A 20,860-nucleotide genomic window follows, 5' to 3' on the forward strand; every position below is an offset into this window, starting at 1 on the left:
GCACTGCCAATCATGAGTGGACAGGTGATCCGCTGTGGGACCCCTAACCGGGAAAAGCCAGAAGAAGAAGATAGTGTATATAAATATATATATATATATATATATATATATATATATATATATATATATATATATATATAATTTTTTAACCCTTAGCAGCATCACTCAGCATAGAATTATATAACTATGTTTTATTGAAAACAGAGAAAAAGTGGATAGGAATAACAGAACATGGCATTAAATATACATATTTTATAGAAATGCCACCAGAACCATGTCTTTATAACACCAGGCAATCAAAGCTGACACTGACTTGGCTATTTAATGAAGATTAGGAGGACTTTTTTATACCTAATAAATTGCCAGTCATCTTGAAAGGCCAGCAGGAATGGTAGATCAAAAAGCTGTGGGTGGAGCTGTTGCTCTTGTACAGTTATAAATCCATAGAATGAATCCCTCCTTGGGTTTCTCTAGATAAGACACCACTACCCTAGTGGGACTATGCCAGTCAACAAACAGTAAATAAAATAAAATAAAATCTCCTTCTGATTAATTTTCAGAGCCTTCAGATCAACCCTCTACAGAAAATTGTGGCAAATAAGGTAATCTTGTGAATATCAACAAAAGTGCATATGGTAGCCTCCATCTGCCAGAATCCCTCACTGCATGGCATAGGCCATCTTACTGTTGCTCTTGTACAGATAGCTTCCATTTGATGGTAGCCATTTCCCTGAAAAGATTATAAGACTTGTACTAACATCACTTAATAAGTGTATCAGTTACATTTTATGAAAACGTGTATTATTCTGGAGTCTAGAGACTACAGACTAGACTTTGTGAAACAGATCTCTTTTTGTTTATTACCTCTTACTGCAGCAGTCTCCTTAGGTCCTCAAATGTTAGGTAACATGCACAAAAAGATGGAAAGCAGCATGGTATTTCTATGATTGGATAAACTCATAAGCTTTTGCCCTTTCTGATATACTAAATAAAGCAATATTGCCTGCTATGGCTAAAAAAAATTCTAGATGCTAGTTTATACTACTGGTAACTACCACTACAACATATGCCAATTTACATCTACTACCCAGTGACACTGACAGGTCCACTAGATGAAGTAATCTACTTCTCTAAACTATTTACTACCAGACCTACTGTTGATGATCTGTGTTCCACAGAGACATTTCAGCACAATGGAAGCATTGCACTGACAGGAAGCTGCATTGTCCGGAGCCAGGCTGAGGAGAACTGATTCTGAAGACTCTGTATGCTGAGTAGCTGATTCAAGAGGAACAGAGAATGTTTTATTAAGTTCCGAGGGCATCTGATGACCTATGCCAGGTAAAACTCCAAATTGGTTTGGAACACTCGTATTTACTTTGATACCAGAGGAATCTGGCTTTGATGCATTCCATTGTAATATACCTGTGGCTCCAGAAAACTCGGTAGGTGAGGACTGAAAAAGAAGAGATACATTTGTTCCTGTCAGATTAACAGTGATTGTTTCTAATGATGTACTATCATCAGTTCCACGTTTATAATCCACATTTAGTAAGTGGAAGCTCACACTCTCATCTGCAGAATACCATAAGGAATGTGTCCTCTTATCTGCTGATGTGCCATAAGACATGATGGAATAGTCTGGAAATATTTCCTTAGTTGTTTCTTTTTCTGAACAGAGCGATATACATTTAGATGTCTCTACCAGTTCTATGATTTGAGTTTGCTTCATAATATAAGAAGGCCTAATACTAAGGAACGAGCCCTCATGCTTTTCACTGTGGTCTGTAGCTATATATGTTGTTCTTCTTGGTTTATATAACATGTCTGTTTCCACTGAATTGTCATCAGTATGCTCTATTATAAATTCAGGACTGTGTAGCAATGGTGGAGTGGAATGAACAAACATTTCTACATCCTGCTTAATTTCTGGGATCATCATCATTTTTTCAATGTTGTTCATATAAAACAAAGATGAGAACTGTAGAGAGCTATCTATGCTGAAACTAGCATCTGTTACTTTTTCTTGGAGCAATGTGTCATCTTGACGAATTTGAGTCCTGGCACTTGCAACACTTGAATACACAGAATGAGACATACCTGATAATTTTGAAAAATCCCCGGAAACCTCTGCCTTTATTTTACTATTGGATGTATTTTGCACAAAGCCCCATATATTTCCTAAAAATATTTTTGATAGTTGATGAGATGTGCTGTTAATGTGTACAAAATCTGTTGATTTATTAAGCACTGCATGAGGAATGTATGAAGGCTGTTCATTTCTTCCTTCTGCATGCAAAAGTGACATTTTTTCTATGAAGGTATTCTTAGAATTACTCTGCCCTCTTTTATACAAATCCTCTATAATTACTGGAGTGACGGACTTGTAATCTCCCAAAGTATGTCTTTCCTCCTTTAACAAGTTAGCACCATTGCTCATTAAATCACCATTGTTTTGTAGAGATAAAACATTTACTGATAACTTTTTGAAGGTAAGCATTGGTGACAACAATTCCCTTGACCTTGCTACATTAGAAAACAAAGGAAGGAAATATGGCTTAAAGTCATTAGTTGTAGAGTGTCTTTCTGAATGACCTGCAAAGGAATTCAATATCATTGAGATAAGTGTTTCTGTTTCTAAGTGCGATGATATGGATGTGGGCACAAGTATTTCCTCTGATTCTACTTGAGATATTGTACTGCACATTTCTGAATTAAAAGACTGTATAAAATGAGTGGAGTCCATTTCTTTGAAGGCATGCTGTGAGGCTTTTGCATGTATATGTTTGCTCTGACCATCATTTGGCTTTAATAGTATGAGTGAGTTCCTTATAGTTTTTTGTAATAATACTTGTTCTCCATGCCTGACACTTTGAGCATAAGAAAAGCTTTCCAACTCCTGTACAGTAGGATTTCTAATGGGTCCATCATGATTAAATGTTTTCTGGTAACTGCTTTCTAAAAACATGGTAGAGATACCTGCAAACTGTGAATCAACATGGAAAGTAACGACTTCCAAAGGGTCAGAATCTTTTTTTCCACTGTTTGCTTTTGTTGTCATATATGAAATTTCAGTATCCAAATCACATTCTATACAATCTTTTTCATCAGTACTTAGTTGATTTGATGGAATTATAAACATTTCCTTAAGACCACCACTGGAATATGGATTTGAATAACTATGCATGTTAATGTGTGCATTTACAGACGTCATTAGTGATTCTGGTTCATTAATGCGCACCCTGTGATATTTTGTGGCCCAAGGAAAAATTAAATCTGATAATTTTTCTGACATAGTTACAAAATCATTGAAATTTTCATTCACTAGCCAAGAATGTACTTCTGTTTGATGAGAAGGTGAATCTAAGACTCTGCTTTTAATCATCATATAAGGGAAAAGTGTAGAAACAGTTCTAATGGAGCCATAATTATGAGGGTCTAAATTAATATCTTCCATGAATATTCCCATTTCACTGTGTTTTATAAATGGCAAAATGTTTTCAGTAATACTTTTAGATACATATGGGAGTGTAGAATAGGGTATAGATATTGGCCATGTAGTGTACTGTCTACCTTTTTTTATATGAGAATTACTGGTCTGGGTGGATTTACTAAAGCTTTCATGAAGTCTTATGAAAGTGTTTATGATGGGGATCTTATATACAGCTCCTGCCTGGTGAAAGGTATCTTTAAAATCAGAAGATGCATCTTTTGAGGTCAAATCTAGCACTCCACCTGCTGTAATTCTAGAGGAATAATCGCTGTTAAATTCACTGTGAGAAACTAAATGCATGACTTCTGCTCTTGTGAAAAGCATACCATCACCATTAAAATAGCTCATCCAAAATCGTTCAGAAGCTTTCACCACCTTTTTGTCATTTTCAGAATTATACAAGGATGTTTCAAAGGCAGCGCTGTCAAATGTATCAGTCACGTCCACTTTTAAATTTGCACTCAATTCTGTTTGTAGTGTAAGAGGTGGGGCCTTGTTATTCTTGCTCAAAAAAGAAAGAAATGGTTGAAACATTTGTTCACTAATATAATCTCTTACTTGGTTACTAACATACTCTGAAATGTTTTCAAAATCCAACTGATTTGCTGTCACATTGAATCCAGCGTCGACTGCCTTCTTCACAGACTTGACAGTTGCAAACAGAGGCCTCCCAGAACTGTTAGAACTAATGAGAAGGGATGCAAAAGAGAAGTTAGAAGAAACTGCCTTCTCAAACTTAAATTTATCTGTCCATGAGCTTTTATTGTCAATGGTAAAATTCCTGGTGTTATGTCTTGCAGGACGAATTAATGGCCTGGAGATAATCCCAAGACTTCGTAAACGTCTCAGCCTAGGATGCATGTGATCTTTGTACGGAGAAACAGAGTGTGGTCCTGATTCCATTTTAAACAATAATGTTCTAGGAACCTTGAAGCCCTGCAGTGCTGAATATTGTAAAGCATTGTTAATTGATAAAAAGAAACTTATTTAAAGTACAATAAAACAATCCACCTTTCTCTACTGTACTGAAAAATCTCCTCATCTATCATAAAATTATACTAGCACTGGAAAAGTGGCAAACTGTGTTTGGTTTTAGTCAGATATATACACATGGAATACATGGTGCCAATGTTAAGTCTAACATAGTAATATGCTGTTCAGACCTGTCCCACCCCCATTCAGTTTGATATCTTCATGGACAACAAGCTTCAACAACTTCTAGAAATGCTTATTTTTGCAAAATACTTTGTCTATAAATAAAGTTCTTCCTTATTATAACATTGTTAGGAAAACATGGTAACTCTCAACTGCAGATAATTATTTATACCAATCCAATAATTAGCATCCCTGAAACAAAATCATTACTAAATTGTTAGAAATACAATAATTGTTTTCAGTCATGTTGCTACTCTGTTGCTTGTTTAATGCAGCATTTTTTATGCATAGTTGGCTATTACTAGGTTTCCTTCCCTCAGTTAGCATTAAACTTACATTATGGTATAAGCAGACACAACAATGTCAAATTAAAGACCAAACTGGGAGATGATGCTACTGTACTCCTAACACTGAACGGAAGGTTTAAAGGTGAAAAAGAGAGGACACACGTAATGGTACTGTACTCCTTACTTTGCAATGAAGGCTTAAAGGTAAAAAAGAGCCCACAAGTAAGGGTACTGTACTCCTAACCCTGCAGTGAAAGCTTAAAGGTAAAAAAAGAGCCCACAAGTAAGTAACTTGCAGGGCCCATGAAACAAACCATGGTCAGCACATTGAAGGATGCAAAAGCCTCAATTAGTCAAAAAACGTTTTAGTTTAACTTTTTAGTTTATAAACAGTACTGGACAGTTATGTCCCTTTAAAATGTAAACACACATGTTCTTTATAAGCTTTCCCTAGTTCCCAAATCTTCATCTCACCTGAATCAATAAGAAGTGAAAACATGAAGAAAAAAATAAGTGAAGGAAGGCAACATATTACAGGATAGTTACCACTGATGCCAAAGCAATCACATAACTGCCCAGTCTTGTTTCGACTCTGAGTTTTTGGTGCCATTAAAACTTAATCTGCTAATACTTTTACCACTGCCACTAAGCTATAAGTATGCTTGTGTAAACAAAGGGGTGGCAGGCATGCAATGTTTTAACTATATGGAACATAAAAGTAATTCAATTCAAAATGAATTATGTACTTGGGTCATAAAGCACTTTTTTTGCAGGTTCATATAACTAGAAACAACAAATATTTATTACTAAAATACAGTTCAGAGAAAGCAGATTACCTTTTATTGTAGCAGTCTCACTGAAAGTGTTCAAAAATAAATATCACATCTGTTTTTTATCATTTAGTCTCATTAATTTCAATTATTTTACTTTCTGTACATGGAAATATTTTTATTGTTAGACTATCGCACATTTTCTTCAGATTACTGCAAAATATAGCTACTTTAGGGAAATACTTCACCACCATTTTGAATGTTAATCATGTTAATACTTTCATTTTCTTTCACCCTGCAATTTATCAAAATGTCTTGCACATATTGGACGGGATCTGGATTCTGATGTGACTTTACCACAGCTAAGATATTACTGGAGAGAATATTCAGAATGCTAAGTCTGTTTTCTGGGGGAAAAAATAGCACTGCAATACATATTGTCAAGGCATTTATTAATGTAACTCCTTCTTCAAGACAGGTTTTGCAAACAAATGAAAATGGAAGTTAATCCTTCAATTGACTCTTAAAAGAAATATGACTGTATGGCAGCTCTGCAATACAGTATACTTCTGGCATTCTGCTGGTTTTCCGAACATCATCCGCACATGTAATAGTACCAAAGTGTGTAGTGTACAGACCATGCCAGCAAACAAAGCGTGATCAAGAAAAGTACCAGAAAGCCATTTCTTCTGTCCCAGAAGGATACAGCCCAGACTTTTGCCCCTGAAGACCTGGGTTCAACTGACTGGCTAGATATTGGAGTAGATGGCACACAGAAAATGAAAAATGAGTGACAACATTGCCTCACTCACCTTAGGAGAAAGGATTACAGTTGGTCCACAGGAAGAATGTGGCTTTCTATGCTTGGCTATGAGGTGTACAGCACCATGAATTATAGATGGCATGTCTAGAAAGTATTCCTGCACATCACAGAGTATGTGCATAGCACATGTGACAGCTGTGGAATGGGGACACAGGCATGTAAACAAAAAGATCTAAACCACCACTTACTATGGATGATGGCACCAGTCTCTATATTTAAATGCCTTGTGTGTTGAGAACAGAGGGATTAGTGCGTTCTCATCTAAGGGGCTGAATAAATGGGTCACTGAGCAGCTGAGAATGAGTCTTGGTTGTCACTGTGGAATCACTGTTGTTTAGTCATTTTCTCAAATTTACCTCTTTGTGACCTCAAAGACTTTAGGACACAAGGCCTGTCTACTTCTTTAAGTTTGTCCTCCCCTTCATCTTTACCCTTCTAACATTCTCAGCATCTGCACCATGTCCAACTAATATTGTCTTTGCATTATGTGTCAAAGGACTTGAGTTTCAGTCTTACTAACATACCTTCCAGTGAACAGTCTCACTTTACTTACTTATGTCCTGACTGATCTGACATTCTTGCAGTTCACAGAATTCTCAAAAGTCTTCGTTACCACTGTATTTCAAAAGCCTTCATTTTACAATGCACAACATTACTTATAGTCCAGCATTCACAGCCACATGTTACTACTTGGAATAATATAGCTTTCAATATAACACATCTGATAACAATGTGGCAAAAAATATCTTGTGACAGTCTTACCTCAGGTGGAGACAAGTTTTCCCAACCCTTGGATATTATCCTTTTTTAGTGCATTGTTATTAGTGAATTTGTAATAAACAGCAGGAATCATGTCAAACATGGAGTGACCAGAATCCATAACAGCTCTACAGTTTGAAAGTGCTGCTGTTTGGTTTAACAGTCTGCATTTCTATGGGGATAAGCACCTCTAGGGACTTTAGGTGGTATGCCTGTTTAACAATGGTGGGCAGAGAAAAAATATCTCCACCTCAGGCAAGGCTTCATGAAAGGCACTGCTTGCCCAGCACCACCCATATTCTATGCAGACACCTATTAGAAAGCATATAAAAACTGTGAGTAAATATATTTATTCATATAGCACTGTACAACCATCTTAACTGGTGAAGTGATCTTAATTAGTATAACTAATGACTTAAAAAGTAGGATACTATTGTTCTGAAAGTAAAAGATGTCTCTGTTTTTGCCCAGAAGGCTTGAAATATGAATGTTTCACTGCTAGTCGCACTTAGCTGAGATGCTGCCAGACATTTAGTCTGGCCATCTGCTTGCCACCATATGTTAACCTATAGAAAAGAAATTAAAGCAAATGGACACACACACACACACACACACACACACACACACACACACACACACACACACACACACACACACACACACAAAACAACAAAACTATTCTCAGCTATGTTTCTCTAAAAAGGAGCACTACACTGCTTTTATTTACAAAACAATTGTACATTATTTATTTAGCGCTGAGTAAAATAGCTCCTTCTTATTTCAAAATAGAACTTATGTTTATTCCCATAACATTTCACATGGACATCATACTGAAGCACTGTATGTTCTTACCTTGACAGATGACCCCCAACTGAGAACAGTCACGAGGCTGTGTTGTTGTTTGTTGTTGTAGCTGGGTACCTTAAATAAGAAATGCAGATGTTACACTGTACATTATTCCACCATTTAAACTTATACATTTAGTTAATGCCTGTAAACTGCCAGAATAATGAGATGTTAAATTATAGAACTTTATTATTTTTTCAAAACACAGCCACTTATTAATGAAGGCATATAGTATAATATATCAGAATGTTATAATAAGCTGCATTTAGACACGATGAAAGTAAAACCTTCAGAAAGACATTTGGAATAAAAGAGAAGATTATAACTGGGCCTCTGATCATAAGCAATGTGTCTAAAAAATGGATGCCAGGAAATTCACCTCTTCAGTGAATATAGTGAACATAATAGAGGGTTATGACTGGAGACCAAAACAAAATCCTTTGTAGTTCTTGGAGCTTTAGCCACCCAGCGTACTAACCATTATAGAAAATAAAGGTAAAAACTGTATGAATATGAAGTGTTTTATCAGCTTTAAATGTTACTAAAGTATTTAGCACTCTCATACATTACTTAAAAATTCAGGACAATTCAACTGCAACTTGGACAACTGGATGGGGAACAGGAAATTCTTCCCTGGTTTAGCACCTATGTCTTCAGTGGACACAGGCAACTTGTAAATGGCTGATTTCACAGGCCTCTGCTTGTAAATGTTTCATCTCCCAAAGCCAACTTACACTTATCAAGAGTACCAGAACGTGTCAGAGATTTAGGATGCATGGCTTAGCTTAAAAAGGCCCCAGTGGTCATTAGCCTAGTACATACCTATAACTCTGTGAACAAAGAATCACAATCAGGATCACTTTTCATTTAAAAGGCTATTAGAACAGTGTGTTTGGCATCAACATGCATTTCTTGACCAATGAGAAGTATGAAACTCTAATAGGTTCATAGGTTCGTAGGTAAGCAGCAGGCTAGCTGCTCTTGTGGGCCATTTTAAGCCTACACAAGTTACCTTTCTGTGCTTGAAATAACCACTCCCATTTAGTTATACATTGCCTTACCCATCCCACTGTTGATAATTACATATTACCTCTAATGAGAATAACTGGGATTATACCATAAATAATTTGAGAGAACCCATGCATGGGCTAAAGCATTTAGGAGCTGCATCTGTCCATTAATAGTATAAGGTGCAGTCCTATAGGTGAACTTTCTGTTTCCCATCCATAGGTCTAACTTGCACTTGAAAGAGACAGGGATGAACTTGATTTTATGTGGCTGAGAAGTCTGTTCCACAGCAGCGGTATCCTCTATGAAATATAACTGTCCCTCCAAACCATTCTGTTCATGTTGGAGAAGAGGTTTAGATCCCTAGACCATGTATTTTTGATGCCATTTGACTTGCTGATATCAGTAAATTTATCAGTACTAGGTCAGAGGATGCCTTCTAGCTCTATACCAGACACAGATCATTTCTTAACAGTGTTTAGGATACCAAGTACAGTGACAGGGATTTGAGTTGATCCATATAGGGCATGTTGTTCATGTCTTGTATCATTGTGTCTGACAGTATTGATTGAACGCAATCCTCAGTGTTTTGCCAAAAAAAATCAAAGAATTTTTACAAGGGACAGGGTAAAAATATGAGGCAAAGTCAGGGCCTTCTGCAAAATCAGAACCAGTTGAGAGGAATGGCCAGCATGCAGAAATGCCCTCCTTGTCTATAGAAGAAACTTCTTCTTCTTCTAAAAGCTATTGAACACTTCCTTCTGTCACCCTGTGTGTTCATAAGTATGGCACAGTGAAGTTCTATCTTTTTAAAAGCGTTTTTGGCCTTCTGCTGCTGTTCTTTTTTGGATGACACTCTTCACTTTTAGCCCCTATCGTGATATCCAACCTTAACAGCACTTAATTGTCCTTAACAAATTTCTGTTAGGCACTATTGAGAGCTATTAATATTGAGTGTCTCACTAGGGAATTATTTAACCAGTTTATCTTTTTTATGATTTGAAAAAGTAATTGTGCTCTACACACAACAAATATTTCTTGTACCATTTATTTTTCATGAGCCATAAGATCAGGTATATAAATTTTAGATTGCAGTATTACTTTGTTGATTTTTATATTATTTTCTCAAATAAAATAAAACAAGCTCTTATTGATTCATTGAACTCCAGTAAATTATATTTGTGTTTGCAGGTCTTGCAATTACACAACATATATATAAAATAAACCCAAATGCTGCTTGTACCTGCCTTGAATTTTTGCAAGGAAGGTACCCCAACTGCTTTATAAGAAAAAACATGTACATGACCTGTACTACTGCTTCTCAAATGCTGAGACCAGCCTCATTAGGGAGGGAACTGGAGATCTGGAAATGCTTTATATTTAAAATATCATCTGTATCTGTGACTGGAGAGTCAGACATTTTGTGTTCCATTTGCAGAGAATGACTGTGAAGTCCGGTGACAAAGTCTTGACAGTCTGTACTCTTGTTGTTTTTCTTTTCAGCTTTTCCTGGTTAGGGGTCGCCACAGCGGAACTCCGGTCCGCTAATGATTGGCAGTCAATGTTTACGGCGCTGTGGTGCCAGCCCGACCTTCAATGAAGGCACGCCCATTTACACATGTCTTTTGAACACCACTTGACCACGGGGAGGACATGCAGACTCCACTCCGAAAGTGCTCCAGCCAAGAATCGAATGGGAGAACCTCTTGCTGTGAGGCAACAACGCTACCGCTGCACCACCACGGTTTCTTGACAGTCTGTACTCTGCACATTAACATTTATTAGTATACTAAAGGCTACCATATTGCATCAGACTTACTGTTGCACATACTGAATTAATAATGTGTTTTTTTAATTAACAGATGATTACTAAGTACTTTGTTATTTGTGCATTAAGACATAATTGTAATCTGCTAAGGCTACACCAAAAGATCAAATGTGATAAGCAGAAGTGATTCTGTTTACATTGAGGACTTACATGGCAAAGTAAAGAGGCATTTTTCAGACATACCGTGTTAAGTAAAAACCATGCACAGTTTTTCTTTTTACAAATTATGGGATTCACAGAAGCTTTATGGAAATCAAAGCCATGGATTTAATAAATAAATAAATGTAATTAACTCATGCCTCATGATGCTATTGCGAATGTTAAATAGGCCATGTGATAAAAGCTACAGCTGTCATTGCTTTCTTGTAAAACTACAGGCACTGATTAAAAATAAACATAATCTAAAAACAGAAATAAGGATGACTATTGTGCAATGACATTTATTATGCCTTTAGCAAACCCTTATAAAGCAAGGAAACACATAACACCTGAAGGCTTGAAACTACAAGACATCCAGCATTTAGGTGTAAAGAAATGCTACACTAGTACAAGATGCCTTAGGGCAACAAAATAACCTGCACTGGATAAGACACAATATATATATATATATATATATATATATATATATATATATATATATTTTTTTTTTTTCTTAGCTGAGCAATATCCACCTTTTTCATTGCATTGTTCAAATGCATTACTTTTTAAACGTTAATTGTTATTTTCAACATTTCACCAACTGACATTGGCTATAACCAGCAATAACAGTTTTGTTCTTTCAAGAAAACCTATATTTGGTGGGTGAATCTCCACTGTTTAGATTAAGTGGACCTGTGCACATCTGCATGACAGATGAAAGAGCAATAATGAATTGGTCTAGATGTGCTTCTTTTGACAGAGTTTAATTTGCAATTTTTTGATTGTAAAGTTGCACAAGTCCTACTTACCTGAAACAGTAAGTGTTTGTAGAACACACTGTCTTACTGGCATTTGGGTAGTTGTGCCCAGTTACTCTCCTCTGGCAGTCTATTAGAGCTCAGAGTCACTTCCCTGTCTGTGGGTGTGATGGACCAATCACTTGGCAGTACAGTGACTGCCTTACATATCCACAGAAAAGAGCCTTTTGGTTTTCTAGGCTCCAGCAGGAAGAGAATATAGACACATAAAATTTGTCAGCATCTACTGTTCCAAACCAAAAACCACACACAGCAACAGTAAAGGCTGTCGAGCAGCACTCAGCAGCAACCAACACACTGTTGACTGTCTCAGTTACCTTAGATAATCAGCAAAAAGACACTGTAGGACTCACCACGAAACCAATGTTGCTGCAAAGTCAAATAAACCATGAACCAACTTTCAAAATGTACTGGAACAGTTTATTAGGAACGGAGTACAGGAAAAGATAAGCGCTTTCACGTACTGCACCATACGCTTCCTCAGATCTAAATACAGATGAAAATACTCTACTTAAATACAACTATAATCAGAAATCTAATTAATCAATAAAATAATTATCTAATTTACCTAACAGCTAATTTAAAGGTATATACCGACAGTAAAAAGTTCCTTTATGCACAAAAGCATATTAATACATAGGTATAGATCTTCCACTATAGTAAAATACAGTTACTTAAATGTAATACCTCTCCTAGCCATTCAATAAATTTGTACAATTAATATACATAAATATGAAAAATAGAAGTAAAATCAATATTAAAAATATATGCAAAATATACAAAATATAATAAAAATAATAATATATATGTATATATATGTGAAAATATTATTAAGACAACAACTAAACAAAATTCATCACAATAAGGTTGTATTTGAGACAAAATAACTGCTAAAGATAAATTCATAAAATGCATCTGAAGGCTGAAACTATATAGGCAGCGTCAGTAAATCCCAAACAACGCGAAGGCGTATTAATTCTTTATACAAAAATATATAAAAAGCATAACTCAGTACATAAATATGCATGAATATATATATATGTTAATTACAAATATTATAGATATATGTTTATTGAAAAACACACAATTAATAAAATAACCCTACTATCTAATATCTGAATAACTTGACCAAAAAGCTTATTTCGTGGATTTCAATACAGGATTAAGCGAAACATATAGGTTGAGACCAGGGGGTGTGTGTGCTCTTAATTTAAACATCCATTCCAATTCCACCTTCTCTAAATTGTTCATATGGTCCCCTCCTCTGTCACTCTGAGTTACAATTTGAAGAACTCTGAAACTAAAAGTATGAGTATGGAATGCAATAATGTGCTTAGCTAGAGCGTTCTGATCCTTTCGTTGCCAGATATCATACACATGATTGTAGAGCCTTTTTTTCAACTGTCTCTTAGTTAACCCTACATAAAAAGCAGGGCACATGTCACAGGTGGCAAGGTATACCAGATTTTGGGTTTCGCAAGTAGCATGAAACCTAGGTGTAAATACATAATTAAGTGTAGGGTGAGTAAACACTTGGTCCTTACTAATGTATTTGCACATACTGCAATGGGTACATGGATAAGTACCAGAAACCTCCACTCTATTTATATCTATCCCATCTCCAGGTTTGATACCATCACATAACAATCTTTTTAGATTTCTATGATTACGATAGGCAAAACTAGGTCTACTGCCTACCAATTCTAACGTACTTTGATCAACTGTTAATACTTTCCAATTATTTGAAATGATGTTCTTTATAGCAACATAGTCATTGGTATACGTAATAGTCAACCTAACCCTATCTTTGGTTGTAACGCTAGAGTGAGTAGTTTTAAATCTCACTTTGTTCAGAGGTTGATGGTTCTGTGGTTGACTGAAAACTTCCGATTTTATGTCTTGAACCATCTTCCTACCATATCCCCTCTCTACAAATAATTCTTCCATAAGATCTATCTGTTCAAACATGGTGGCTTCATCTTTACACATTCTATCTAGCCTGATAAACTGGCTCCTAATAATCCCAGGAAAAACATGCCTGGGATGCATGCTATCAAAGCTCAGGAGCGTGTTCTTCCAGCAGTCTTTCCTGAATAATGTGGAAACAAGCTTACCTGCTTGAAGGCTTAGGCTCATGTCTAAGAAGCTGATCTTAGTATGAGAGATTTCCATGGTGAAACTCAAAAAAATCACTGGTATTTTCTAAATGATTGAGGAAACTCTCAAACTCTGTCTTGGAGCCTACCCATACAATCAGAATATCATCTACAAATCTCTTGTAGACTACCATTCTCTTGTACATCTCATGAGGAAACAAGTGCTCTTTCTCCCAGTGATAGACCACCAGGTTGGCATACGTGTTTGCACACGGGGTGCCCATGGCTACTCTCCATTGCTGATGGTATAACTGTTTCCCAAAAGAAAACACATTATATGACAAAACCAGTTCTAGCAGTTGACGGAAAAGGATCTGCTTATCATTGCTGAAGTCAGTATCTGTTAACATAAGTTCCCTAATCGCCTGTAGCCCCACTTCATTAGGGATAGAGGTAAACAGATTCTTTACGTCAAGAGTTATTAACATGTGGGTACCCTTTTCTAAACAAACCTCTAATCGTTCAAGGGAATCAAGCAAGTGATAAGTATCTGTCAATATATGTTTCACCCTATTTACAATGGGCCGCAGAACTTTCTCTAAATAAACAGAAACATTTTCTGTCACCCAACCATCACCTGATACAATTGGCCTCTTAGGTGGTGGAATGAGGCCTTTATGTATTTTGGGAAGCCCTTTAATTACAGGAACCCATGCAAAATCTTTATGGAAGAAATTATATTTCTCTTGCGTAATGTTTTGAAACATTAACATATCAAATAGTGATTCTTCAACAATATGATGAATATCATTTATCCTAGTCTTGGTGATGGGTGCATAGGTCTTAGTATTACTAAGCATATCACACATACTTGTAACATAATCCTTAGTTTCAAACAGAACAATCCCACCCCCTTTGTCCGCTGGTCTAATGGTAATGGTGTTAGCTCCAGACAAGAATTTTAAAGATTCATTCTCACTCCTACTCATGTTAAAATATCTACATTTCCTCTTGTCGCTATTATAAGAATATTCATATAAGTCATCCTCACACCGTTTGATAAAGCACTCTATATGCATTGGCAACGGAGGGGAAAACACACTCTTAACCCTGCATTGATCCGGTGTATTAACCGTGCTTACATTATGGTTCATTTTGTCATTAAAGAGAAGTTTTAAAGCTAAACTCCTCCCAAACATCCTAAGGTCAATACAAAGTTCTTTCAAATTGCTGTCCTGCGAGGGTATGAACGTAAGCCCTCTATTTAACAAACTAATATCAGAAACAGATAAGGCAATGTTAGACAAATTAAAACATAAAGTCTTTACTGTTTCCGTCGGCGTCTTTGCTGTGGACTGTCTTCCGAGAATTTTCTTTTCTTTCTGTCCCAGCTGTTGAATCGATTTCCTTGATGCTTTTGTGCTTTTACTGGAAGAGGAAAAAAAGGGCGACAAGTGTCCTGGTCTAATAAAGGGATTTTTGGCTTAGCTCCCTTTTGATAATATTCCATCTGAACCTGATTGGCCTCTTGATTAGGCAAAGGAGTATGGACCAGCAAACTCGCTCCTGTGGTCGGTATCTCTTCAGGTGGAGTTACAAAAGCCCCTTCGGAACTATTACTGGAAGTATATGTCTCTGTTCTCGGCTCCAGAGGAGTGCCAGTTTCTAGAGAAGTGAGCGTACGCTCGGTGGACGTGGAGTGATGATGCAACCCTGCATCACCATCATTGGGATTGGAGCGTCTCGGCCAAACAAACACATTACCCAATGAAAAATCCCTGTGGTCTCTTTGAAGTTTACGATGCTTAGTTAACTGTAACCTGTCACTGTAAGATTGTATCTGTGCATACATATGATCAAGTTTATTCAAGCACAGTTCGTTATTAAAGCGCTCCCGTAACTCATGGTTTAGTTGTTCAATTTTGACTAACAACTCTTCCTCGAGAGGGGAAAAGTAGTCAATGATCAGTTTGATGTATTTGAAGCTTAGGTCTAAATTAAGTTCTTGCCATTGCTTGAGCAAGTCAGGGTGACTGTCCCCGTATGAGGGCATACACAACACCCTCATACCTCTGGGGACAATCCTGAAGTGAAGACAGGCTTCCATGTGCTTATGCTGCCAAATCAACCTTTGATACTTGAAAAGATCATTCTCTAACTCCTTTAACAGAGTGTAAAATTGCTCAATGTTATCTACATTACCATTGTCAGTGGCTGTAGTCGGGAGTTGTAAATCCAGAGTCAATAAAGGATTGTTGACTTGCTTAGTGATGTATTTCCACTTCTCTCCATACATCCTCGCCTCCGGATTAAACGGCAGCTCTATGGACACATTAGCCATTCCGTGGGGTGATGCGGTAACTATGAAACATATAACCACAAACAAATACCGCAGCACACACCGAGTCTCCATGTGAAAAAATGAAGTATATCAGCAAAAAGACACTGTAGGACTCACCACGAAACCAATGTTGCTGCAAAGTCAAATAAACCATGAACCAATTTTCAAAATGTACTGGAACAGTTTATTAGGAACAGAGTACAGGAAAAGATAAGCGCTTTCACGTACTGCGATGTACGCTTCCTCAGATCTAAATACAGATGAAAATACTCTACTTAAATACAACTATAATCAGAAATCTAATTAATCAATAAAATAATTATCTAATTTACCTAACAGCTAATTTAAAGGTATATACCGACAGTAAAAAGTTCCTTTATGCACAGAAGCATATTAATACATAGGTATAGATCTTCCACTATAGTAAAATACAGTTACTTAAATGTAATACCTCTCCTAGCCATTCAATAAAAGTTAGAAGTGGAAACATATCACCAAGCAAGTCAACAATCCTTTATTGACTCTGGATTTACAGCTCCCGACCACAGTTCGTGATAGTGGTAATGTAGATAACATTGAGCAGTTTTATATTCTACTAAAGGAGTTAGAGAATGATCTGTTTAAGTACCAAAGATTGATCTGGCAGCGTAAGCACATGGAAGCCTGCATTCACTTCAAGATTGTCCCCAGAGGCATGAGGGTGCTGTGCATGCCTTCGTATGGGGACAGTCATCCTGATTTGCTCAAGCAGTGGCAAGAACTTAATTTAGACTTGAGCTTTAAATACATCAAACTGATCACTGACTATTTTTCCCCTTTAGAGGAAGAACTGTTAGCTAAAATTGAACAATTGAACCATGAGCTACGGGAACGGTTTAACAATGAACTGTGTTTGAACAAACTTGATCATATGTATGCACAGATACAATCTTACAGTGACAGGTTACAGTTAACTAAGCATCGTAAACTTCAAAGAGACCACAGGGATTTTTCATTGGGTAATGTGTTTGTTTGGCCGAGATGCTCCAATCCCAATGATGGTGATGCAGGGTTGCATCATCACTCCACGTCCACCGAGCGTACGCTCACTTCTCTAGAAACTGGCACTCCTTTGGAGCTGAGAACAGAGACATATGGTACTAGTAATAGCTCCGATGGGGCATTTGTGACTCCACCTGAAGAGATACCGACCACAGGAACAAGTTTGCTGGTAAATACTCCTTTGCCTAATCAAGAGGCCAATCAGGTTCAGATGGAATATCATCAAAAGGGAGCTAAGCCAAAAATCCCTTTATCAGACAAAGATGCCTGTTCCCCTTTTTTTCCGCTTCTAGTGAGAGCGCAAAAACAACAAGGAAATTGATTCAACAGCTGGGACAGGAAGAAGAGAAAGTTTTCAGAAGACAGTCCACAGCAAAGACGCCAACGGAAACAGTAAAGACTTTATGTTTTAATTTGTCTAACATTGCCTTATCTGTTTCTGATATTAGTTTGTTAAATAGAGGGCTTACGTTCATACCCTTGCAGGACAGCAATTTGAAAGAACTTTGTATTGACCTTAGGATGTTTGGGAGGAGTTTAGCTTTAAAACTTCTCTTTCATGACAAAATGAACCATAACGTAAGCACGGTTAATACACCGGATCAATGCAGGGTTAAGAGTGTGTTTTCCCCTCCATTGTCCATGCATATAGAGTGCTTTATCAAACTGTGTGAGGATGACTTATATGAATATTTTTATAATAGCGACAAGAGGAAATGTAGATATTTTAACATGAGTAGGAGTGAGAATGAATCTTTAAAATTCTTGTCTGGAGCTAACACCATTACCATTAGACCAGCGGACAAAGGGGGTGGGATTGTTCTGTTTGAAACTAAGGATTATGTTACAAGTATGTGTGATATGCTTAGTGATACTAAGACCTATGCACCCATCACCGAGACTAGGATAAATGATATTCATCATATTGTTGAAGAATCACTATTTGATATGTTAATGTGTCAACAGATTACGCAAGAGAAATATAATTTCTTCCATAAAGATTTTGCATGGGTTCCTGTAATTAAAGGGCTCCCCAAAATACATAAAGGCCTCATTCCACCACCTATGAGGCCGATTGTATCAGGTGATGGTTGGGTGACAGAAAATGTTTCTGTTTATTTAGAGAAAGTTCTGCGGCCCATTGTAAATAGGGTGAAACATATATTGACAGATATTTGTCACTTGCTTGATTCCCTTGAACGATTAGAGGTTTGTTTAGAAAAGGGTACCCACATGTTAATAACTCTTGACGTAAAGAATCTGTTTACCTCTATCCCTAATGAAGTGGGGCTACAGGCGATTAGGGAACTTATGTTAACAGATACTGACTTCAGCAATGATAAGCAGATCCTTATCTGTCAACTGCTAGAACTGGTTTTGTCATATAATGTGTTTTCTTTTGGGAAACAGTTATACCATCAGCAATGGAGAGTAGCCATGGGCACCCCGTGTGCAAACACGTATGCCAACCTGGTGGTCTATCACTGGGAGAAAGAGCACTTGTTTCCTCATGAGATGTACAAGAGAATGGTAGTCTACAAGAGATTTGTAGATGATATTCTGATTGTATGGGAAGGCTCCAAGACAGAGTTTGAGAGTTTCCTCAATCATTTAGAAATTACCAGTGATTTTTTGAGTTTCACCATGGAAATCTCTCATACTAAGATCAGCTTCTTAGACGTGAGCCTAAGCCTTCAAGCAGGTAAGCTTGTTTCCACATTATTCAGGAAAGACTGCTGGAAGAACACGCTCCTGAGCTTTGATAGCATGCATCCCAGGCATGTTTTTCCTGGGATCATTAGGAGACAGTTTTTCAGGCTAGATAGAATGTTTAAAGATGAAGCCACCAGGTTGGAACAGATAGATCTTATGGAAGAATTATTTGTAGAGAGGGGATATGGTAGGAAGATGGTTCAAGACATAAAATCGGAAGTTTTCAGTCAACCACAGAACCATCAACCTCTGAACAAAGTGAGATTTAAAACTACTCACTCTAGCGTTACAACCAAAGATAGGGTTAGGTTGACTATTACGTATACCAATGACTATGTTGCTATAAAGAACATCATTTCAAATAATTGGAAAGTATTAACAGTTGATCAAAGTACGTTAGAATTGGTAGGCAGTAGACCTAGTTTTGCCTATCGTAATCATAGAAATCTAAAAAGATTGTTATGTGATGGTATCAAACCTGGAGATGGGATAGATATAGAGTGGAGGTTTCTGGTACTTATCCATGTACCCATTGCAGTATGTGCAAATACATTAGTAAGGACCAAGTGTTTACTCACCCTACACTTAATTATGTATTTACACCTAGGTTTCATGCTACTTGCGAAACCCAAAATCTGGTATACCTTGCCACCTGTGACATGTGCCCTGCTTTTTATGTAGGGTTAACTAAGAGACAGTTGAAAAAAAGGCTCTACAATCATGTGTATGATATCTGGCAACGAAAGGATCAGAACACTCTAGCTAAGCACATTATTGGATTCCATACTCATACTTTTAGTTTCAGAGTTCTTCAAATTGTAACTCAGAGTGACAGAGGAGGGGACCATATGAACAATTTAGAGAAGGTGGAATTGGAATGGATTTTTAAATTAAGAGCACACACACCCCCTGGTCTCAACCTATATGTTTCGCTTAAACCTGTATTGAAATCCAGGAAATAAGCTTTTTGGTCAAGTTATTCAGATATTAGATAGTAGGGTTATTTTATTAATTGTGTGTTTTTCAATAAACATATATCTATAATATTTGTAATTAACATATATATATATTCATGCATATTTATGTACTGAGTTATGCTTTTTATATATTTTTGTATATAGAATTAATACGCCTTCACGTTGTTTAGGATTTACTGACGCTGCCTATATGATTTCAGCCTTCAGATGCATTTTATGAATTTATCTTTAGCAGTTATTTTGACTCAAATACAACCTTATTGTGATGAATTTTGTTTAGTTGTCTTAATAATATTTTCACATATATATATATATATATATATATATATATATATATATACATATATATTATTATTTTTATTATATTTTGTATATTTTGCATATATTTTTAATATTGATTTTACTTCTATTTTTCATATTTATGCATATTAATTGTACAAATTTATTGAATGGCTAGGAGAGGTATTACATTTAAGTAACTGTATTTTACTATAGTGGAAGATCTATACCTATGTATTAATATGCTTTTGTGCATAAAGGAACTTTTTACTGTCGGTATATACCTTTAAATTAGCTGTTAGGTAAATTAGATAATTATTTTATTGATTAATTAGATTTCTGATTATAGTTGTATTTAAGTAGAGTATTTTCATCTGTATTTAGATCTGAGGAAGCGTACGTCGCAGTACGTGAAAGCGCTTATCTTTTCCTGTACTCCGTTCCTAATAAACTGTTCCAGTACATTTTGAAAGTTGGTTCATGGTTTA

General features: G+C 36.5%; 1 protein-coding gene across 5 annotated transcripts in view; it reads right to left on the reverse strand.

Moving 5' to 3' along the window:
• Window positions 1–20,860, reverse strand: part of ADGRG6 (adhesion G protein-coupled receptor G6) — a 1,156,656-nt gene that overhangs the window by 369,290 nt on the left and 766,506 nt on the right. For 3 of the 5 annotated variants that reach the window (XM_044058511.1, XM_044058431.1, XM_044058590.1), the window contains 2 exons: window positions 8,140–8,208; window positions 1,156–4,437 (listed from right to left, as the gene is read on the reverse strand). In XM_044058511.1, coding sequence (XP_043914446.1) covers window positions 1,156–4,437; window positions 8,140–8,208 — 3,351 coding nt within the window. The remainder of the gene's footprint in view (window positions 1–1,155; window positions 4,438–8,139; window positions 8,209–20,860) is intronic. The other 2 variants (XM_044058747.1, XM_044058672.1) reach the window with 1 other exon arrangement.

This window comes from Protopterus annectens, chromosome 1.part0, assembly GCF_019279795.1.
Source record: "Protopterus annectens isolate FY-2018-M chromosome 1.part0, PAN1.0, whole genome shotgun sequence".
Taxonomy (NCBI): domain Eukaryota; kingdom Metazoa; phylum Chordata; order Ceratodontiformes; family Protopteridae; genus Protopterus; species Protopterus annectens.